This window comes from Chlamydotis macqueenii, chromosome 5, assembly GCF_036417535.1.
Source record: "Chlamydotis macqueenii isolate bChlMac1 chromosome 5, bChlMac1.mat, whole genome shotgun sequence".
Lineage (NCBI taxonomy): Eukaryota > Metazoa > Chordata > Aves > Otidiformes > Otididae > Chlamydotis > Chlamydotis macqueenii.
In genome coordinates, this window is record NC_141560.1 from 5991805 (window position 1) to 6015150 (window position 23346).

At 49.5% G+C, this 23346-nt stretch overlaps 1 protein-coding gene and 1 long non-coding RNA gene across 3 annotated transcripts in view; one reads left to right on the plus strand and one right to left on the minus strand.

Annotated features, from left to right (window-relative positions):
• Window positions 1-23346, minus strand: part of LOC147600436 (uncharacterized) — a 759986-nt gene that overhangs the window by 725209 nt on the left and 11431 nt on the right. The window lies entirely within an intron of this gene.
• Window positions 1-23346, plus strand: part of DAAM1 (dishevelled associated activator of morphogenesis 1) — a 95760-nt gene that overhangs the window by 31856 nt on the left and 40558 nt on the right. For both annotated transcript variants that reach the window (XM_086748305.1, XM_086748306.1), the window contains exons 3-4: window positions 6007-6230; window positions 18108-18197. In XM_086748305.1, the coding sequence (XP_086604431.1) occupies window positions 6048-6230; window positions 18108-18197 (273 nt within the window). In that variant the 5' untranslated portion in view covers window positions 6007-6047. The remainder of the gene's footprint in view (window positions 1-6006; window positions 6231-18107; window positions 18198-23346) is intronic.

Consider the following 23346-nt stretch of genomic DNA (forward strand, 5'->3'; position numbering starts at 1 on the left):
GGAGGATGGATGCTGCAAGCCCTCAGCATCTTCTCCTTGAACCCGAACCCATCTCCACGCCCTGGGACAGACGTGGTCCTGCAACACACCAGCAACCATCCCCTGCTCCGGATTTTTGCTGGCTTGCCAAACCGAGCGGCCCTGCTCCCAGGATTGATTTCAGTTGGAGAGCGTTAAGACAGATCTCCTCTCACCCTGCTGTGCGCCACGCTCTTCCTCCCAAAAACTGGATTGCAGAGTCAAAAGCGCGTGTGCTTCCCTTGGCGGGGAGCTCGCTCGCACGCTGGAGAGGCGACTTCCAAGCCGAGCCGTGATATTCTTGCAGTGTGATGGACAAGTAAGTGTTTACTGGCTCTGTGGATAAACTGGTTTGATTTTTCCTGCTGAATTTCACCATTGAGCCACCGAAGCTTGTCTGCCTTTGAGCAGAGCAAAATGTTTTCTTGCAAGACAGCAGGCCCAGATGTGTGCTTCAGCTTGTGACGAATGCCACAATAAAAGGACAGAGTACAAAGAGGAGGTGACATGTTTTTGGCAAGTGCTGGGTTTTTGACAGTGCTGGCAGATGGGGCTTTCCAGGAGCGAGCTGAGAGCCTGTGACTGCAGGCAGCTCCTTGCCAGCATCCTTTGGGTACCGGACAGCCCGAGCAGGATTTACAGATGCAAAACTCTCTTTGTTGGGTTCATGGAGTACAACAGACTTTCTGGGAAGGGGAAGGAGGATCTGGGCTAATTCAGGATTTGGCAGATGTATTTATAAATCCGTGAAACCCAAGTCTTTGAGAATTGCTTAGGCTGAAAATTATGGCTCTTGTGATTTAGTGATGAGTCAGGCTCCTCCTGGCAGCTGATTTCCTGTGGCATCACGGGAAGGGTTCTGTCTCCATCCTCTTTCATGGCTGCTGTTTCACGAGTGGATGGAGGGGGAAAAGGCAATCACCAAACAGTTTGAAGCCTTTCAGCCAAGCATTTTGGCTTTTTTCTCCCTCCTGCACGAATTTCGACCAAACACAAACATTCCCCTCCTGTGCAGCCTGTGCGTGAAAACAGCTTTACACTGGATATAGGAGCTTTGGGAAATCAGCATGGCCAAAAAATCATCCTGGTTGCATTGAACAGGAACGGCCGTACTGGGGATGCCGGCACTGTGCTCAGCGCAGGGTCCGTGCTGGAGGTGCTGGTGATGGGCTCAGGTCCTCCAGGCTGCTGCGTTGGAGGGAAGGTGGCTCGTGCTTAGGGAAACGCAATCCTGTTTCTGAGCTTTTGAGATCAAGGGATCAATTTCAAAACTTTTATTTTAAAAATTAAATAATGCTTGGATCCTCCTCATTAAAATGCATTTCTTTGCACCAGCTTTGGTGCGAACATGAAACAGAGCAGCACTTCTTACTCTTGAGAGGGATGAGCCCAAATGCTGCCGCCTGATCAGATGGGCAGAGCACCACGCTCACATTTTGGAGGGCTCACAATCAAGACCGAACCCGAGAAGAGGCCAGGTTAGCGGGTGAGGACGAGGAGGGTGCCGGGTGTCGTGGGTCCATAAGGTAAAAAATCAAAATGTGTCCAGGGAAGGCTTTGCTGTTTTTCGAGGGATGCTTCAAATGTACAGCTTGTCTGAAAAATGCTGTGGGAGCATCTGGGTTTTATTGCTGTGGAGGTCTGGACGTGGCTTATCGTGGGAGGAAAATGAGCTAGAATTGTTTGTTTAAAAAATGATGCAAACTAATTAGTGGGTTTGATGTACACCCTGGCACTGCGCCGTGCGCTGGGTGTTACATGCATGGGGAGAAGCACTGAGGGAGGGTGCACTGTTGCTCTGTGGGACAAGCATAGGGTGCAATGGGTGGGATGCCAGATTTCTACCTTCTACGTGCTGTAAAAAGTGGTCCAGGAGACCTGGCTCTAGCACTTGGTTGTGGGTGACGGTGTCTTCCAAAACTGCCCTCCCGGCCACCATCAGCCAAGGAGATCACTTTGCAGCAGTGGAAGAGAGTCAGAAAATTTCCATCGGTCGAGAGCATCCCAGGCTGTGCCGAAACTCTGTGGGGTGGGGGAAGCAAAGCTTTGCGTGGTCCAAGATGCCAAAATAGGTCTGGACTCGGCAGAGATGGTCAGTAAGCGTTACTGCACTTGCACAAAAAGACACTCCCCTTGTGCAAGGCACTAAACTTTGAGAAAGAGCTCACTCAGGATCTTGCATCCTTCTTTTGGGAGGGGATGGGAGAGGAGCCAGAAAAACAACAGGCTAATATTCATATTTGAGGATTTAGCTCCTAGCTTCTGGGCGGGTTTGGAGGCGGGTGTGAAGGGGAGCGTGCACGCTCTTTTGCATGTGTTTGTACCCTTGCTGGGTATTTTTAGGCTGCAGACCGCAATGCTGCGATACCCATGCTGGTTTTAAACCAGCTTGTTGAGGCATCGGTCACAGACAGGCTTTGGCAGCACGTCGCTCCACGCGGGCTAATTTAGCTTGCTGAGGAGGCTGTTGAATATGCAAGCGGTAATTGCTGCTCTCCTTTCCTTGAAGCAAAGGCGGAAGCGACACTGGGGTCCAATTTTCTCCTAATGACTGATTTCATTTAAGCATTGCTCAGGGCGATACAGGCTTGGTGGTTTTTTTTCAGGCTGGGAAAAACAACAAAACTCGTCTCTCTGTGTGTCGCTGAACTGCAGCCTATGGCCTCTGTCCTGCGTAGGGACCCTGGCAGGTCCTGGTGGCACACATGGTGGAACTTCTCCTCCTTCTCCTCCTCCTCCTCTCCCTGACCTTTCAGGCCAAGCCCATCGCACACACATTTCCACCCTTGTTTCTGTGGAAGCAAAGTTATCTGGGAATGATTCAGTCCCATCAGTCCTGCCTTGGGATGTGGAGTTTGGCTGGAAGTTCCCCCAATGACCCTTCCCATCCTATCTTCCCTGGCTCTGTATGTGCAGGAGCAATTAAACTTAATTTATTCTGGCTCGCTCAATAGTGAAGGCCAGAAGGCACTATTAGATCACAATCTGACTTAAATTTATTGATCTAATTAGTGCTCAAAGGTATAAGTGGGAGGTGGGAGAAGGACAATTAACATGTGATGCTGCGTGGAACTGTTCCCTTCTGCTCTCCTTAACGCAAGCCTCCAGGCTGCCAGGGGCTGTCGTTTTTTCTCCATGAATAACCAATTTCTGTAGGATTTGCAGAGAAGGAGAAGGCTGCGTAGCTGAACTTTGTTTTGACGATGCAATCTGCACTGTCTGCAGCCAGGGAGCCGTGTTTTGATTTTGATCCATCACGTCAATGAATATTCATCAGCCTTCTGAAGGTTTAATGCTGTTTGCCTGGTAGCTAACATATTCTCTCTCTAACCTTTTTTACCCTTGGTTACTAATAACCTACAGCCCACTCAGCCTACACTATAGGGTGGTTTGTTTTTTTTAGTTGTTTATAGATGAAAATGAGGAACCTCAATAGCTCCAGAGCTGGAAGCAGCTCAAAAATACCTTGTCTCTGTTCCTACACGACTATCTGCTTTAAAACCCAAAATAAAATCTTGCCTTTTGGTCTGTCATTCAAGCTCCTTGTAAAACATCATCAGGAGCGTGTATCTCTGAAGAGCAGGTGGTGTTCTGATAAAAGCTTTCTGTACATTTTCGCAAACCCAAGTCAGAACTTGTACGTAGCAGCGGGTTTCAAGGAGGTGGATGTGGTGTTGAAAAGGGGATGGAAAATGCCCTGTGGAAGAAGAGAATGGGTCCATTTGCTCTGGACCATCTGCAGGAGCAGGATCAGGCACTGCTCTGGGCATGCATGGTCGTACCCACAGTGTGGGAATGACCAAGTGACCAAACTTTGCACGACTGAGAACGTGTGGGTTGGGACCGAGCTCCCACACCAGGCACAAATTGCTGGGCAGCCACCAACATCTCCCTCTGCCCCCTCCTCCTCTTGACTCTTTAAAACTCAAACCTGCAATGTTTTACTCCGTGTTGGAGGGGACAGAGGGCTGTGTGCCTTTGGGTTTTTGTTTCCCTCCCTCCTTTAGTAAAGAAACTCCCTAGCAGGTCCCAAAGCCCTCCTAACACTGAAGGTATGCCAGCAGGCTGCTAATGGATTTGCTGCGGTGCTGGCTGCTGGGGAACCGCGATGAGAGAGCTTTCGTGGCAGCTGAAATTCCTCAAGCGGCTGCATTTTTCTGCGTGCAAGATGCTAAATGTGAAATAAGATTTGGGGCTCTTTGGGAAGGGGATCCCTCCGGACTGGATGCAAAGCGGGATTATCCCACGTGAAGACCCAGTAGCTGTATCCCATTGTTCGTGGTTCAGCAGATGATTACACCGTGTGCTAAAAACATGCCATCAAAGATCATTTCAAGGGCCAGATCGTCTGTTAAAGTGAAGTGGGTACAGCCTGAATTTTCTGCAAGGTCCCTATTTTGGGAGGGCAGTGCTTGCCATGCAAGCCGTGGTGCACAATCTGACCCCAGGTCTGCCCCCGACCTGCCTCCAGTGCTGGCTTTCCGTGGGGCACAGTGGCTCTTTATTTGGGTGTATAAATCCGTAGCCAGGGGAGAATGGCTGGCTCCAGGGACATCAGACACTTCTCTCCAAGTAATGACCTTTTTTTTCCCAAGCCTCTTCATAGCTTTGTTAATAAATCTGAGTCATCCATATTTCAACCTTCTGCATTAACCTTGGCTGTTTATCTTGTCTCTTAACATCTCGGCGTCTTGTTCCATGGGGATAAAATGTGTGGGTGTGTGGTTTTATAAGACAAATGTTTAGGCTTTTTAAAAATTGTCTGCTCTGCTGGTTGATTTTTGTCATTAGGGTGTTACTCTGCTGTCTTCATCCCTCATAGGTGGCCCTCCTCTTGTGTCATTGACTTGATAGTTCCAGTTTTGGGGCAGTATTTGCCTGGTCCTTACCATTATTTCTGGTTTCAAAATAGAGGGAGGTAGGTTTAGATTAGATATTAGGAAAACATTTTTTACACTGAGGGTGGTGGAACACTAGAACATGTTGCCCAGAGAGGTGGTGGATGCCCCATCCCTGGAAACATTCAAGGCCAGGTGGGACGGGGCTCTGAGCAACCTGATCTGGTTGGAGATGTCCCTGCTCCTTGCAGGGGGGTTGGACTGGATGGGCTTTGAAGGTCCCTTCCAACCCAAACCATTCTGTGCTTCTATGATTCTATGATTATTAGTCAAGCAAGACACATCCTTCCTGCCCTGAGCTTTGCTTCCAACCTGAGTTTCAGAAATCAGCAAAACGTAAGCGACCGCCAGCACAAGCGATGCCCCACGTAAGCACTGCGTAGGAAAGTCTGAGTTACCAACACCGTGTGATTTTTATCAGCTGAAGCCGCATCTTGTAAATATTTACTGAAATTTCAAGTAGGGTTTATCTAATTAAAGCCAAGCAAAACTTTCCGTGAAGAGGAGCCACCCAACCAGCAGTTGCCAGTGGATGTTTAGGGACACATTTAAGAGCTGAGGGGAGAATATGGGATATTTCCTCAGCTCTGCTGCTGTCTGTGGCATCCTGAGCCACATGAGGTCTTCAAGCACCAAGTCACCTGTGGTGGGAGCCATGAACCTGGTGGCCCCAAGCACGTTCCGCTGTTCCTGGCAGCAGCTTCCCAAATTTGCCATAACCCTGGCTGGACTGAGGTGGGGACTGACCTGGCTGCCATGGCACAACGAGGTCAGTGGGGATTTGCTAGGATTTGCAGCAGTAGTGAGGGTTCAGGACCCCTCTCCCCACAGGGACAGCAGCACGTCCCCCTGCCACTGCCTGCTTCAGCGTAAGGCGAACAAATGCATTTTTTTTTAATACGCAGGGTTGTCAAGGTTGCCAGGACCGTAAATGTCAAATCTGAACAGAAATATTTGGCATGTAAACCATCTCTGCTCTTCCCCTCCACACTGAGCGCGTGGGTGGCTTTGATTCCTCCTCCCGTCGGCAGGACGGGAGCGCAGCGCTGCGGGGCGGCTGCTCAAGCCTCCTCTCTTCTCTTCTCCTCAGGATCTAGTGCCCAGGAGGGAGGGACGCAGAGGATTTTGGCCATGGCCCCAAGGAAGAGGAGCAGTCGGGGGATCTCCTTCATCTTCTGCTGCTTTCGCAGCAGCGACCACCCTGAGATCACTTACCGGCTGCGCAATGACAGCAGCTTCGCCCTGCAGGTCATGGAGCCCGCGCTGCCCATGCCGCCGGTGGAGGAGCTGGACGTCATGTTCGCCGAGCTGGTGGTAAGTAGGATGCTTTTGATTTTTCTTCCTACCCCACTCTCTTTTTTTCCCCCTCTTTCTTGTCTTCTCAGGCTTGGTTTTGAGTTTTCAAGCAAGCTTTGGTGTGAAGGGAGCATCAGGGACTGCTGCTGGGAGCAGTGCTGCCCTGAACCTTGAGCTCTGCTCGTCCCTGAAATCCTGCCAGTTTGGAGTAGTTTCTTTTTCTCATTAGAAAGCCTTGATTTCTTAGAGCAGGGCTTGGGGGCTGGTCTGACTTTGTGAACCTCCAGGGTGATACAGGGGTGTCCAAGCCGGTAAAACAGGTTGTCGTCCGCCCCGCCATGGGTGCAAAGTGACTTTATTTGCTGGGCACTCTACTTTGCAGAAATCCTTGAGTGTGGGCTAAATAATTGAGATTTGGAGAGTTACGATGTTGTTTCTTTATCTCTCGGTACCAAAACTCTGAAAAACATGGATCAAAAAAAAAAAGAATGGACAGGCAAAACCAGCTTTAATTTCCTCTAGATGAAAAACATTTTGGTGTGGTTTGGATGGACCCAGTGCTCCACTTTGAGTTGATTGGGCGGTGAAATGGAGTTTCTCTACGGTGCCTTGATGCACAGAGAGAGCTGGGAGTCGTGATGTTGGTCGGTCACACCTCATGGTGTAGCATGTCCCGTTAGATGCCAGGCAGCATGGGCCACTTGTTAAAGGAGAGCTCCAGGTTGTATTACAAGAACTGGTTTGGCCCAAACGTCCTTCTCCATGGGGGGAATGAAGAGACAGACTGGGACACCTGATGCATTACGGTGGGGATGAGATGTCCCTGCAGCAGGACCTCTTCTTGCAAAGAAGCAAAACACTGCCAGTCAGATTTCGTTTGTTCAGGTGGAGCAAATGCCTCTGTTCCATGTTTTTTTCCACTGATAACTTGGCCAAATCAGATTTTCCTGGGGAAATTCTTTCCCATGGAAAACTCTCCCAATGCTCCAGCTGAAGACAGCGTGAGGGCTTGTTGTGCTGTGGCTCGGCATCGCCAGCCGGGCTGAAGGAGGCATCTGCAAAGGCAGTGGATCCCCATTAAACCTGCATGCCTGCGGTGCTTTCCTCAACCCGGGATTTCCAAAGCATCTCCCCCAAATTCAGCCGGATGCTTCGTGCCGAGGCTGTGCCAGAGGGGACCACTGTGTGTGTGTGGTGAGGCAGGAGCCCAGCGGCACTCGCAGGGACCAGCCAGGCTGGGGGCATTCCCTGGTGTGGCCATTCTGCTCTCCATCCCTTGCTCCGTGCTGCCGCGATTTTGGGGTTTTTTCCTCCAACTGAGAGTGAGAATAAGGCTCAGAGGCAGCTGCTACTCCAGGGCACACTGACAGCAGGAGCGATGCTGGCTCCTCGGGAAGTCGTACAGGGAGTGGGGACGGTGCGTGCCCACCATGCCCCCATGCAAGCAGCTGCAACTCCCTGGCTCCTCAAAAAAACCATCAAGCAGATCTCAACCCCACCCAGCGCTGAGTGGGAGGGAAGGGTAAGCCGAGCTCTGCCCCGTGGGTGCAAGAGGGCAGATTCCCATTCAGGGGGAGTGAAGCTGCAAATCCCCCCCCTCCATTACAACAGCTCCTTCTTACTCTCGGTAACCTGTTGGTGCCGGGTATTCAATTTCAGCATTAGTTAAGTGGTTTGGAAAGTGTCCCACTGTTTCTGTATAAACCCACTGTGTAATATTTGGAAGAGAGACAGAGAAAGCACTCAGAGGCGCTGGGCTGATTTTTACGCCTGCGGGAGCCTGATGCCACCCGGCCCGTCATGCTCGACCGTCCGGGGCGGGATGGCTTGTGCTCGCTCTGTGGGACCAGAGCCCTCTTCAAAGTCCTTGGTTGTCTCGGTCAGTTGGGTTGAGGGAAGTCAAGGGATTTGAGGGGATCTGGAGGCCTTGCCAGCTCGGGTTGGTCCTTGGCCAGCTCTTCTCTTGCAGCTTAATAGTGACTTTTCTGCCCCATTTGTTCCCATTAGGGACTCAGAGTGGCAGGGGTGGAAGATTTCGGGCGTGGGACAGGCAGTATCTTTGGGGATGTTGCAGTGGTGAGTTTGGTCACTGGGATGGACAGTCCTCCCACAGAGACCAACGATGCAGCAGAGTCCCAGCCTGCTGTGTACATCGAAAGGCAAAACCTCTTTCTTTTTGGAGCCATCCCACAAAATATTCTCTGGGTTTCAGATGTTTTTAAGCGTGCCTGTTTGTCTGCGTTCGGAAACATCTGTAGTGTGAGAAATCGGTGATTGTCCCGTGCCGGTGGCAGAGGACCAGGATCTGAGCTGCAGAGGGACTTGGAGCAGCTGACTCCGAGGTCAGCTAAAGGCTCCATCTGCTCTCCCAGTGTGTGTTTCATGGCCTGCTGTGTATTATATGGATACATCAGACTTTAACTGGAATAGTTAAATAGAATAGTTAAAGAGTTAGGGTTTTATTCTGTGGCTGTGCAAGTGCTTCTCAGGAGGAACAACAGGGAAACAGAGGATGCATTTTTTTTTTGGCCTGGGCACAAAGAGGAATCAATCAGCCTGTAAGAAATCCCCAATGCAGGAATGATGTGCCCCATCCCAGCACACAGCAAGCAGGGGCTTCTCCCTGGCTCAGGGCAGATGCAGATGTTGTTGCTGTGGTCAGTGACTGATCACTGCTTCCTTCTGAAGTGACCTTTTCCCTTTCCCTTCCTTTCCCCTCGCCTGGGTGGAATGGATTTTCGTCGGGTTATTGTTGGGATGTCGCTCAAGCGGGCACCGGCCCCATCTGAAAGGCTTTTCTTTGTCTGTTGTCCTGCCGGGGCTCCGGCCAGGCTCAGCCACCCAGGGAGGAGCAGGTGCTGGCAGGGAGGCACATACAAAAGCGGGGTATTTCAGGAAGATTTACTAATTTGCCGCTCCCTTAGCTGGGACAGGCTTTGCAATTTCGTGCAGCTCTCCTTGCGTGGTTACCAGTGCATCCCACCAGCTCAGGTCGATGGTGTTTGCTTCCTGGGGCTCGTGCAGCGGTGTGGTACCTGCCAGGCAGCATCCATCAGATTTAAGGAGTTTCAGGAGCCATTGGTCCTCCCGTAGGACACATCAGGAGGATCGCTGTGTCGTGGGGCTGCTCAGCCCCAGCGAGGGGGAATATCTGGGCTTGCACGAGCTGCCTGCGAACCAGGAGAACAAAGCTGTGCCATCTGCCACGGCTTCTTTCAAGAGGCTCCTACATATCCAGGCTAACAATACAGTGTTTCTTCAAAGGCTGAAATCTTGCTTGCACGCTCAGAGAAAGCGCTTGCAAAGCTCCACATAATGGTGCCATATGGTAGATCTTGCCGTAACAATCCTCTCTATTTTCTGCCAGCAACTAGACTTTCCACCAGATGGGTAAATGACTGATGTCCTTTATATCTGCTTAACACTCCTTGTCACTCTGAGGTTTGTAACGAAACGCTCCGTGTGCGGTGGTGTGCATCGGCCCCACGGGATGTGCAGCAGGCAGCAGGGTGGAGGCACGGTGAGGATTAAATAGCTTGGTCCGGAGAGGACAGGACCTTCACTGGGATCTGCTGGAGGAGAGATATTCACACACAATCTCTGAAGTGCTGGGCTTTATGCCTTCCCCTCCTGTGACATGGAAAGCTACTCCATCCGTCCCTGCTGCTTTATGAAGTAGTGGAAACTCAGGAGCCTGGGGAACAAAAATAAGAGGTCTCTGGCAGCTTACAAGATTTATCACAGCATTTGTTTTTGCTGTACTTGAGGCAACTAATGCGTTTCTTCAGAGCTGCTCTTTGGATGCTATCTGTTAGGAGATAGCATCCCCCGTCACAGAGATTAATTCTGTGTTGCCTTTGAAATGCTTCGTGGTGGGCGATCGGTCTGTGCCTCACGGCGTGGGCTGCTTGGGTAAGATGCTCCATGCATCACAGCCTGAGGGCTGTTACGTGTTAATAGCAGCGCCGGGTTGGGAACTCATTGCTAGCAATATCCAGTTTTACTTAGGAACTTAAGTAAGGTGCTTTTCCCCTGGTTTCTAATCCAATAAGGAGAAAGTGTGAGGTTTTGGGCCTTGCAAAACAAAACAGCTTTTAAGTGACAGCTGAAGGATCAGCTGCAAAGCCAAGCTTTGCATTTCATGCTTGCAGGTCAGCTGTCGTTTTTTGCTGCCTGGTCTTTGCAGCATTAAGAACTTCAGGATTTTGGGAACTGCTGAATGGTGGATGAAGTCATTTTCCCCTCTATCTGCAAAGAAAAGTGTGCAATTAGTACCCAGAAAAAAAAATACAATTACAATAGCCCTTGTGTCCAGGGCAAAATATCCCTTCCTGCAGAGTCTGACAGGGCCAAACACTCAGCACAAGGCTCCTGACCCCGTCCCACCACCATCTCCCAAGACCAAGCTCCCTTGAGCTTCTGAATCATTTTTAAGGAAGAAAACCTGATTTGGTAACATCTGCTTTTAAATTCACTCTGCAGGGACACTTTTACCTGGCTGCCCAGGTTCTACTTATTAGACGCGAACAGCCTGGACCTGCCACGCTCCCGTCCCAGCCCGCTGCTCACAGCGCCTGTTTTCATCACCTCGTGGCGTTACACCCTCACAGATAATCTCTTAAACATGTTTTCTGATAGGTAAGCATCTGATGTAGAAGTCGCACACCTACTCATCGAGAAAATAAGGATTTTCTGCCTACACACGTTTCACGGACCTGAATGAAGTAATCCACTGAGGAACACTCTATTTCAGCTGAAGAATTCGTGTAATTGCAGTATCTGTTACAGCTACAAACCAGTGTGGGGACTTGCCCAAAAACCGTGCTGTTCCTAACTCATAATTTTATGACGGAGCTGTGTTACAGCACAATGTGGAACTCAGCTGAAGGTAGAGAGCAAATCAGAGACCCCTTTGTTTCCAGGAGAAGTACAGCTGAAGTGGAAAAATTATATGGTCTGCCTGCTAAGTGCTTTCCACTTTGCACTTTGTAAAAGAGGAGGCAGCATCCCTGGGAGATGCCTGGGCAGCTCATTTGGTAACGCATCGCTGACTTTAATTGGGACGTTTAGGTTTTTGGCTTGTGCTGGCTCCAGGTCACCATGGAGGGTGCCGGCCTCATTGGGTGGGGCATCTGCTCCAGCAGTGATGTTCTCCTTCCTGATTGCTCAGTGGCTGGGTGATGTTGCTGGAGTTATGGGCAGGATTGAGGAGCACGCGGGTTGTGCTTTATCACCAACTTCAGCAGGAAACATTCCTGCTGGGAATAGCCTGTGCCTCTCTTGTAGCCTTTTGCAGATGCAAATGAAAGCTGTTTGTACCACTGTAGTATCTGTTGCTGGCGGAGTCTGGGTGTTCCTTGGTGTGCAAGCATCACTGAGGTTGGCTTTTGGCAGCTGAGGATTTCTGCAGCCCCACGGGCAGGATCCTACCTGAGCGCCATTAAGATGGGTCTTAATTCCCATCAACTTTAGTCTTCAAATCAATGCTGTCATTTATGGGGATCAGCTTCCCTTTCCCAATAACACCTAATGTCTGTAAGCCTGTCTGATATCTGCTTGTCCTAGGCGTATTGCTGAATGTCAAACCTTGGTCAGAAATTGCCTCTTCACAGGGTGACTCTCTGCTTTGCACCTGCTTGAGTTCTTAAAAATCAGCTTAGCAGCCAGATGTGACCACAGCCAGGGTTGTGAGGAAATGAGGACCACTTGTCCCACCCAAGCCATGGGTATGCAAGGAGCCTGTTTCCATCTTAACATTGCCCATCAACATCAGGCTGTAGCTGACTCCTGCCTCCCTCGGCTGCATCCTCAGGTCCTGGTGCAGAGTGGTAAATCTTGGGAAGCTTTCAGGATCAAGTTGGCATGGGGCTCCCTTTTGGAAGCACTTCCCAGGATGTTATCTGGGGGTTTATAGAATCACAGAATGGTTTGGGTGGGAAGGCACCTTTCAAGGCCATCCAGTCCAACACCCCTGCAAGGAGCAGGGACATCTCCAACCAGATCAGGTTGCTCAGAGCCCTGACCAACCTGGCCTTGAATGTTTCCAGGGATGGGGCATCAACTACCTCTCTGGCTTTAGCCCCAGACCAACCATGCACAGCTTTCCTAAGTGAGCGTCCCTATTGGGCAGGGGACATCTGAAGCCACCCTTGACCCATTGGTTTGACTTCCAACTCCAGTAGCTCTCAGCGATACCAGCAGTGGAGATGGTATGTAAAAACAGAGTGAAAAGGGAGCTGCTTCTTTGGGTCCATAAATAAGTGGGAAGTCCACATCCGAAACCTTTTCTTCCTTATTTGCCAGCTGTGCTTTGTTACGGTATGAGCTGCACCCACCAAAGAACAGTCATGCCTAGCTGTGGTTGACTTGAATTTGGTCAATTGTAGCAATCACAGTAGTAAATAATGGGCCAAAGCATCTTATTTTTTTGTTTTTGTGGTTTACGTACAATTGTGTGGAAGAAGCATGCTGGTGATCCACCTGCAGGGTTTCTGGATCTGAGAGTGCTCTTCAGGGTAAAACTGTGTGGATCAATAACTCAGGCTGTGAAAGCAGCCAGTGTTAATTAACATGGGAGAAAGATTTTCCAGATGATGTCGGTGAAAAGGTCACAGAAGGCCGAGCTCAATAAATTTTAAAAAATGCACATATGCAGTTATAGAGATATGTTGCAATAAAAAAGATTGAGAAACCTAAGTAGATACTTCTCTTTTAGAAGCCATTAGTATTGAAATATGAACACCTTAAAAACCTTTAGCCTACTGAATTAATTAATTAAATGAAATAATAGTAAAGCGGTAGGTGTGTCTGCCTCAGTCAGGTGTTTGGACTGATGGGAGCATGAACCAGCTGCAGCTGGAGTTTACGGAGGAGCTAAATCGGCTGTTGACGGCCGTAACCATTCCTGCAGAAGAAGAAAGGAATACGTATTTTATTTACCTCTGTCCCATGCATTAAGGTCAGTAACTGAAAGCTGCAGAGTAGGGTAGGTTGGGGTCTTTCCTTTTCCATTCTGAGACGAAAAATTCAGTGTGGGAAGAGGTCGACGAGGTGTAAGCACTTCAAAGTGCTCACACGTTATTCCTTGCTGCTGTTACTCATTCCCTTGCTGTAGGCAATTTCCTTTATTCAAAAAATTCATTACATGATAAAAACAAAATTAATAAAAATCTTTTATCTGTTCTGCCTATTCATATGATATATGAATAGTTGATTTTTGTTTGTGTTCTGTAATTCCAGCTGCACGTTGTCATGAGTAAATGAAAAATGTACAGTGATTATATTGCCTGGCGTTAGTTTGTCTGGGGGGTTGTTTTTAAGTTTCAGGGTGCTGTGGCTGAAAAGTTGTGTGCTAGGGAGGAGGTATTTTTAGTACCAATACTAAAAATAAAAGACTTCATTCACTACCTTCCTATTAAAAAAAAAAAAAGCGGAGATAAATCTGCGTAGGTTGAGAATTGTAATCGCCTAAAGAAATGTGGCGGAGAGAGGAGCTCCTCCTGCGGTGCAGGATGCGTGTGAAGGCGGCTGTTGTTTGCACTCTAACAGCCGCTGATTAATAAGTCTGTTTCTTTAGGAGAACAGCTTAAAAAGAAAATAATGAGCCAAGATCGATTCTGAGGTGGAGGTTTAACGCGCGCCGGTGCGGATGGCACTCAGGGCTGCGGCTGTGGGCAGCTGCGGCTGCGGGCAGCGCCTTCGCCCAGCGGAAGAAGATTAGATGAGGGACGGGGGAAAACTGCTGATTGCCGTTTCCCTTGACACCACAGCATTCTGGGATAAATCAAATTGATGAACTTGGAGAAGAATGCCTGGAAGAGAGTGAAAAAGCGATATGACCCCTGAGAAAGGAAGTTGATGCAGGCTTTAACAGGCTGTTATTTATTTAGTTTTTAATTCCTGTGCTGTACCAGTTAATGCCAAATGTTGCCAAAAAGTTCCCACTTGTTTCTTTCTTTCTATTTTGTTTTTTTTTTTTTGGATCTGTCATGCTTTATTTATCTTGCCTTTATGTGCCTGGTTTTTCTGCTTGATCTGGCTTTGCCTTCAGAAGATGGTTGGAGACTACCTTGACTGCAAACCAGAGAGGTGGTAGAGTCTCCTTCCTTGGAGATACTGAAAAGGAGTCAGGACATTGTCCTGGGCAACGCTTCTAGGTGGCCCTGCTTGATCAGGGGGTTGGACCAGAGGACCTGCAGTGGCCTGGTCTCTACATATCACCTGATTGCTAGCTCAGAGAGGGACCATGGGAACGTCTCTCGCTCTGAGCGCCTCTAAGGCAAAGGCGTAGGGAGGAATGAAAACTTATTTGACCTATGGGATCGTGCTCAGAGCATGCAGAGCTGAGCTTTAGGAGAATGGCGTTGAGTCGCCTTCACTGGAGCTTGTGCTGTGCTTGGACACAGGAGGAGGTTTGCTTGGCTTGAGTTGAGAGCCATCAGCAAAGCAAGCCGCCCAGAAGTATTTTACCTCCTAGAAATAGCAAATAGATGCTGAGAATCAAATCTCTCACTGTGAGGTTTTTTTAAAATCATATTCAAATGATGATTTAATGTTGAAACATGTTTCCTGATCTAAAGGTGAATAGTTTAACTGTACGGGATAAATATTTAACAGGAGCGTATCTCTTTCCAGTAAAAACACTCTGGGCAGAGACTTCCTTTTGGTAGCAAAATGAGGCTGTTCCTTTACGTGCCTTTGACTCAATTCCAAAAAAATATTTAAAAGAGCGAAGTTGGCAAATCCTGCTGTGGGAGGCAGCCAGGTGGAAGGGGCAGAGCTGTGAAAGGTAGGGCTGAATTGAGGGTGAGGGACACTGACTCACTGGTTATCTTCTCATTCTTCAACAGCTGCCAACATCGCTCGCTGTAGCGGGAGTGTGTGGCTTGCAAATGGCCTATAAAATTAATTGCCAGTTAGAATCACATAATTATCGAGCTTGTGATGATTAATTGAAAGCGCATGTGGGTTTGAGGTTGTGCAAGGCTTCTTTGCCATGTTACAACGCCGCTGTGCAATTGCAAAAGGTTCTGTCAGGGTTGTGTTTGTATGGTGGTCTGTGAGCCACCGGGGAATGGCTGGTGTTCCTGTCCCCTCGTGATCTTTTGGAGTTTGAAGGGCAGTTTGTGAGAAGCTTGCTCGGGGCCAAGAATTACTGAGATACCCATCAGTGAGCGTAATCGAAGGGCTGGAGGTGGGTGCAGGAATCCCCATGCACATAAAACCAGCAAAGACCTGACTTCATGGTTAAGTTGCTGTTACAGCTCGGAAAAGCAGTCGTTAGTCACTGTTTGATTACGAGGATTTTCATATTTGCTGGGTGCCATGTGGTGTTTATTTAAACACCTCTCCCAAGCATCCTGCAAGATATTGTTAGGTAAGTGTTGCTGAGTGATGCAGGGCTGTGATGACTGGACATGTTAGAGCCAGGGCACAGTGGAACATGATGTGCGAGACTCAGAAGTGTTTCTGCACCTTTTTTGGATGCGTTTGCACGTTGTCATGTACCACTACCTAATATGTTCTTTTGCGTTATTCCTTCTTGCTCCCGCTTAGGCTTCAGCTCAGTTTAGATTTTTTTCTTGGTTAATAAATCTTCCTGCTTGCACAAGTTGTGTTTTTAAGGTAAGGATATTTTGAAAGTTTCAGTAAATATTTTCTAAGAACCTAAGTACAAATGCGCATGGCTGGTGCTTTCATGCCTGAGTCCCGCATTGCTGTGGCAGGGTCGCAATGGAAGCATTTTCCTGCACTCACTCAAACCCTCACTGCAGAGGTAAATAATTGTCAGGAGATAATGCTCTCCCACACTCCCAGATGTACTTTTCCAACGAGCTGAATTTCAGCCAAGTCCCTGTATCAGGTGTCATTCTGTTGGCCATCTTTAGAACTCCAGAACTGGAGCTGAAGCAGAGCTTGGGTGTCTGACCGGCTCATAGCCTGAGGAGACACAAAGAGAAGGACATTGACTGTAATGTCTGTTTTTCACATTCAGAAGATGTGGAAGGCTGACAAGACTTGGCCAAGGCTGGGAAGGAGATCATTTCTTGGATATGAATCCCTGACCTCCCAAATTGTAGGGGCACGGGGAGCTTTGAAAGCAGCACTCGTTGGAGGAGTCCCTAAGCCAGGGTCTCCTCCCTGGGCGCAGAGGGAGGAGAGGTGTCTCAGATTGGGCTCAGGCTTTCTCAGTCCTAACTTTTCTCCAAACCTTTGTTGTGGCAGCACATTTATTTCTGTTGTAAGGGTGTCTTGGAAGTCTTCTTCCAGAGCTCCACCAATGTCAGCTCTATGCAGCATGGTGGTTTGAAGAGTCAGTTGATACATGGGGAAAAAGTCAAGGAGAAGGCAAAGCTCCTCCCTGCATATGTAACAGAAAAAGCTCCATGACACCTTTCCTTTTGAGGAGTAACTTCATCGGGAAGGGAAACTAATACCTCAAGCAGATGTGTGGACCACTTCAATATATTCAGGGCAACCTGCAGCCCTCCATTTCTGCAAGTTGTATTGATGGAGGGCCTTTGGGTTTGGGTCACAAGACAGCTGAAAGCTCCCTTCCTTGGCTACTGGATGCAATATGAGCTTTACTGAGATCAGCTGAATTTCTTCATGGCCCGTGGGCTTGCTGATGCAGTGACCCATCTTTCCCCGTAGGCATCTTGTTCAGCCTTCGCCAGATGGGGCTTTTGCCTTTGACTGGGGTACCAGAGGCTACCAGCTTTTGTTGTTATTATTCAGGCAGGGAAACTTTAATAGGTCTCCATGTGGTTTCTTTTTTTTTTTTCCCCTAAAAAAAAGTTACTGGAATTAAGTGTGTAGTTTTTAATGGGGATCCTCTTAATTAAGTCCACTGGCTGGGTGGGATGAGTTGGCTGGAGGCCACAGCAGGGCTCTGCTCCAACCTTCTACAGCATCTACAGCACTCCCACTGCTGCGCCAACACCCCTCCAGCACAAGGGTTGTCATCAGCAGTGGTGATTTTAAGAGACATCCATGGTTGTAAGATCAATGTTGGCTTTAGCAACGAGCCTCCCAGCCCTGCCTGAATGTTTTATTTAGTTAGTTCTCTGATAAAAGCTTTGACCTACATCTGGCACCAGGAAGCAACGAGGCTTTGATAATACTCGGGCATCCTGGCGGAGGGCACGCCGCTAACTGAGGCTCCAAGTCGAAAATGGCTGTGTCCTTTAAAATAAAATCAGATAAACCCATAGAGGTTTCAGTCAGTAAACAGCTTTATCTCTGCCAGGCAATACGTAGTCCAATTTTGATGGAGAGGACGTACCTCTTTATGAACTGTAGACATTAGGAGATATGCTTTCCATTTTTAGTTACAGGAAAACAAACCAAAAGCTGAAAAAAAACCCCCAATTTTCAATGATATGAGGGTGTCAGTGATGGAAATGGGCTGGACCGCCCAGAGTGTTGGTGGTGAAGCAGTTATCTGGGGTGGTAAAGAAGAAAGGTCCTATTTGAATTGTTCTTTGCTGTACGTATCTTAGATGTGGTCTGTCATATGGAGCACTCAGTCCTCTGTGCGGGGCTATCTCGCAGGCAGCTGTACCGGCTTCATGGGTCTCCTTTCTAAAATGCCTGCTGCCTTTAAAAGCAATGAAGGCGATGTCCGGGAGGAGCGAGGCAGGGAGGTTTGCAGCCCCATCCTCCCAGCAGCCAGCTGTAGCTCAGGAGTCAGGGGAAGGTCAGCAACAGCAGGATGAGAATTAACATCATTGCCCTGACAAATCGATAGTCACGGGGTGATGCTGCGGGGCCATTGCTGCGCAGTGGTGTGGTCCCGTGTTGATTTACACCACTTATCTGGGGGGTTATGTCTGTGCCATCACCCGTTTCTGTACTTACATTGCATGTTTTGTGGGTTTTTTTTCCCCTTTCCAGGATGAACTTGACCTCACGGACAAGCACAGAGAGGCCATGTTTGCGCTGCCGGCGGAGAAGAAGTGGCAGATCTACTGCAGCAAGAAGAAAGTAAGACACCCGTCTGCACTGTGGTCAGGGGCTGAGCCCCTTCCCTATGATGGAGGGTGGGGAGGAGATGTGGGGAGGGACACAGCTCTCTTGGGATGCCGAGTGGTTTTTGAGATGTTGAAGAAATACATCTGCTCCTCAGGGTGGCCCTGGGGAAGCAAGGGCAACCAGGGAGGTCTTCAGTCTCCAAAATGCGTAGCTCTTCCTCCTGAGCCCTTTCAGGCTGGAGGAGGTGTCCCCAGACCCTGCATGGGTGTCCCCCCACCCCATGCTGGTCCCTGCCAGTGTGAGTGGGTCCACGTGGAGCTCTGTGGCTGCTGAGGTTGGCGTTGCCGTGGTAGGGGGTTGCTCCATTCACCCTGTCTCGTGGCTCCATTCTTCTCTGCTGCTGTCTAGGGGCCTGATTATAGCTTCCCGAAAGCCTCCCTCTCCCCTGAGTTTCCAGTTTGCTGCCATGAAACAGGTTTGGGTGTCATTTTTGTCCTCCCACTGGCTCTTCCCAGAGGACAGCACAAATGGAAAGCGCCACCGGGGAAGCCGAGTCCCCGCAGTGCAGCCTGCGAGAGCTTTAGCCCGGTGGTGTGGATGTTGCTTTTAGGGTGAAGCTGTGTCACCCTTGGGGCGATGAAGGGCTCTAGGTTCACGGGCAGAACCGATAAGAAACCAGGGTTGATGTGAGTCGCTGATCTGCCTGGTGAGCTCCTGGCATGATGTGTTTGCTCTGTGAGGCTGCCCTGGCAGCTGCGTTTCTCAAGCTGAAAACATGCACGGATGTCTTCCCAATGCTGAGATATGCTGATGTCTGAGCTTAGTTGTGTCACTCTTTAGATAGTGGTCAAGAATTGAGGTTCATCTGCCAGCAAATCAACACCCAGGTGACCTATAAGCCAAAGCTTGCGGTGGCTGTGGCAGGTGCATGGTTGCAGCGTGCAGCAATGCTGGTGCCAGCTCTTGTGGTCTATCCATGATGGAAGAGACCACCTCACTGCCTCTCTCCCTTGGTTCGTTTGCTTTTGCTCCTGGGAGCATGCAGCACAAGCAATGTGGGGTACCATAGGCTGGCTGCTTGCGAGGTGGCCAAAATCACTCTTTTCCCCCCGTAGACTGAGGATTTTTGCCCCTGTATGTTGGCACAGGAGTTATTCCCAGGTATCTGTGCTGGGACTCATTTTTCCTCCCAGCCTTGGCCAAAGCAGAGATCCTGCAGGACGTATCACCATGGGGAAAAATGAGGCAAAAATCCTCAATCTCACAAGCACGTGGAAGGACACTGAAGCCAGTGAGGGAAATGCCCCTAGCTGAGGGCATGGACCTATTAGAGTAGGGCCACAGAAATTATCAGAGGGCTGGAGCACCTCTGCTGTGAGGCCAGGCTGAGAGAGCTGGGGCTGTTCAGCCTGGAGAAGAGGAGGCTCCGGGGACACCTTAGAGTGACCTCCCAGTGCCTAAAGGGGGCTGCAGGAAAGATGGGGAGAAACTGCTTAGCAGGGCCTATTGTGATAGGATGAGAGGTAATGGTTTTAAAACAGAGGGAGGTAGATTCAGACTTGATGTAAGGAAAAAATTTTTTACACTGAGGGTGGTGAAATACTGGAACAGGTTGCCCAGAGAGGTGGTGGATGCCCCATCCCTGGAAACATTCAAGGCCAGGCTGGACGGGGCTCTGAGCAACCTGATCTGGTTGGAGATGTCCCTGCTCCTTGCAGGGGGGTTGGACTGGATGGCCTTGAAAGGTCCCTTCCAACCCAAACCATCCTATGCTTCTGTGATTAAGTTCCCAAATTCACCTCTGTGTCCCCTAACCTGCCTGTAGGAGTTGGCTCGGCAGTGCTGGCAGTCTCCTGGCCCCGCTCGAAGGGCACTCGCTGCCATTAATGCCTCTTTTCTCCTGCTGTAGCAATGGCACCAGATTTTTCCAGCCACGTTTTAGGCCAAGAGCAGGCTTACCTTGCTCATGTAGGATTAAGTTTTAAGCCTCTCATAAATACCCCTGAAATCCCTGTATTATTGTTAGACAGAGGCCTGCCATGCCTGAGGTTTAAATCGGGGGGGGGGAGAAGAGATGTTAACAAATTACAGGCACTGGTCTGAATCAACAAGAAAACAGGCAGGGGATGCTCGCCTGGCAGATAAGCGGAGCCGTGCTCTGGTGCGTCTGGATAAGGGGAGACAACGGAAACTTAAATCAAGCAAAGCCGTGTGATTATTGTTGTGAGTGGAGACTACGTGCTATGTAATCTCCCAGGGCACGGTTTAGATGGGGGTGATGGTGCCTCTTTCCCATTCCAGCACCTCTTTACACTCATAGTTTTTTTTTTAAATTGTGCTGAGAAACACCCTGCTCCTGAGTTTTGGAGAAAGGAGCTACCGAAGCGCCTCGTGGCATCCTTCTGAGATCTTTGAAGCAGGTGCCCATCCAAGGCCAGATCCTGGCTGCTGTTCTGCTCTGGTCCTCATTCCTCCGGCTGCTCTCAGCCGCTCCTTCCCTACATGTGATGCCAGTGAGCTGCAGAGCGTACGTGCCACTGCTTGCTCTGAAGGAGATGTGCTGGTGGCTTGTTTGCAGGGGCAAACAATGCTTTTGTCCTACTTTTTAATTAAAAATGAGCGAGACCGTATCAACGGAGGCTCCAACAGTGGAGGAAACCGGGAATCACGTGGGCTGGGGAACATGTCTGTATGCACAGCAGGCTCTAGGCAGCCCTGCTCCTATGTGATGAGGACCAGCATGCAGCAGAAACTTCAGTGGCTATCCCAGCAGCTTGTGGTAAATCTTACTCATGTACCTCTCTTGTTTTAGGAGGATGAACCACGTACATGGTAGCCTGACGTCAAGGAGAGGGACTGGGCTTCTCCAGCTGAGAGTAATGGCTGGGTTTTGGCCAGGGCGGTGGAGCTAGGAACAGGGCTGGGGTCCTATCTACCTGCCTACCTCAGCTGCAGGCTAAGCGGTGGTGATTTGGGAAGGCCAGGATGCACCCAAACCCTTTGGCCTACCTGTATTTAATAGCAAGTCATCACTTGAGATGCTGGTAGCACCCGATTTTGCCTAGTGGGGAGGTGGCAAAGCTGGACATCAGTTGCAGGCAGCTGCCTCAATTACCAAGGATTCAAAATTGTCCCCTGAGAAGTTTTTGCTCTTTCCTTTGCTGCCAGTTTTGGCTCCTATTGAAAACAAGCTGCTGAGAGTTGGACAACTTTCGTCGGACTTTTAAGTCCAAAAGTCCAGTTTGAGACCAGTTGCAACAAGCTCCCCCTCGAAAGAGCAGCGTGAGGCAGGACAGAAATGCTGCCCAGCCTTCTCCCAGAAAGTTCCCTTGAAAATGAGCTTTTCCAGGCTACAAAATATCTTGTGCTGTGGCACTCCCATGCCTCCATCGACGGCAAAGGTGTGTGCAGCACAGAAAGCATCTGAGTATCTGTCCTTTCAGCACGTTTCCCTGCTGCCGTGTGCCACGTCTGGCACTTCTGCTTTGCTGTTGGTGGCATCTGCTGCAGAGCACATCCCAGTTGCTGAATGTTTTATATATTCCTGTGATAGGCAATATTTAGAAAAAGGTGACCAAAATGAGATATTGTGGTGCTGTGTTGTCCTGGCAAGGGACTTGGCAGCACCTGGCCTCAGCAGTGCTCATCGAGAGGAAATAAGGGAAAACCATCATATTTCCTTCCCTGGAATATTTCCTGCTGCCCTGCAGCTCCGTATCCTGGTTTCTCTGCCCCACAAACAGCTGTTTTTATCCCAGCCCACAGCACTGGCTTGGCAGGGTGGAGATTTCGTCCTCCCTGATTCTCCATCCATGGAGACGCTGGGTCTAATCCCAGCCCTGATGCCGCTTTGAGCAGATGAACTCCCCATGGTCCCGTCCCACCTGCTTCACCCTCTGATGCTCTGGTGAGGGGCAAAGAGGTAAAAAGCATCTCATGACAGGGGCTGGCGAGTCTGTCGGCAGTGACCCGAACAGGAACTGAAGTCTGCATTAAATCCAGCAGCCACGCAGCACTCGGGTCAGGAGAGAGATTTAGAGATTATTGGAGAGACCTTCTTTGAAGTCGTCGGCCCCCTCTACGGCTGTAATGAAGCAGGGAAATGCGAAGGTGGAGATGCATTAACAGCGGGATGAAATCTGCTTTTAGAAGTGGTATTTCTGGACGATGACTCGTTTCATACCTCATCCCGAAATATTTCATCCCCTGCTGGCCCCGCTGTCCAGGAAAGGATATTGCTCGGAAGCGCGGGGAGGAAGCAGGAGGGTTTCCAGCTTTACTGTTTCTTTGGCTGCGGGTTTGCTTCGGTGGAAGAGGGTGACTCCGGATGGCCTTTCTCAGAAGGCCACGCTCCAAAGGGAGTTAATAATTAACACTTTGCGCTTAGTCTGCAGCACCTCTTAATTGCAGGAGGTTTAGCTGCTGCCAACCAATGTACACCAAGCTACTAAAGCATCTCGCCGGGTGATTTTTATAAGCCTCAAAATATGAGTGGATACAGGGATGTTTAGGCAGAAGCTCAGCATAAATAACCAGGTGGAAGGGGTCAGTAGGGAAAACCAGCTCATGTGAGTGCTCTGCCCCACTCCCTTTCCATTCGGCTGAGCTCTCTGAGCATCTGTAAAGCTGGGGTAGGGGAAAAATGACCTGCAGGGATGCCGAGCGATGCTGCACTCTTTAAGCTTGTGTTGAAAACCCATTGGCATCGCTCACGCTCGGTGCGTGGCTCTCAGCAATGTTAAGCTATCCCCTGCAAGCAAAACTTACATCTACAATTTCCTCAGATGTTAGATATAAAACCAGGATCCCCTTGCACTGGGAGGAGGCAGCGATGGTGCTTTTGCAGGGGAGAAAGGAGAAAAATGTGATAAATAGGGAAATGAGTGATGGCTCTCCAGTAATAGCGTATTTCGCGGCCAGACAGCCGCTTTCCCCTCTAACTGCGCCTTCCACCCACTCTCTCCAGAGAGCTTTGCTTTCCAGCTCGCTCTTCCACTTGTCCTGCTCACTCCTGCAGCTCGTTCGCGGGGCGCGTGTTGCTATTTCCTTCATTTAAAAAACATCAATTATTCACTTTTTTTTTTTTTGCTGCAGCAGCAGAACTAAGAGCAAAAGCTGACAAAGGTGGCATGCAAGGGGAGGAGGTGAAAATAGCTCAGTG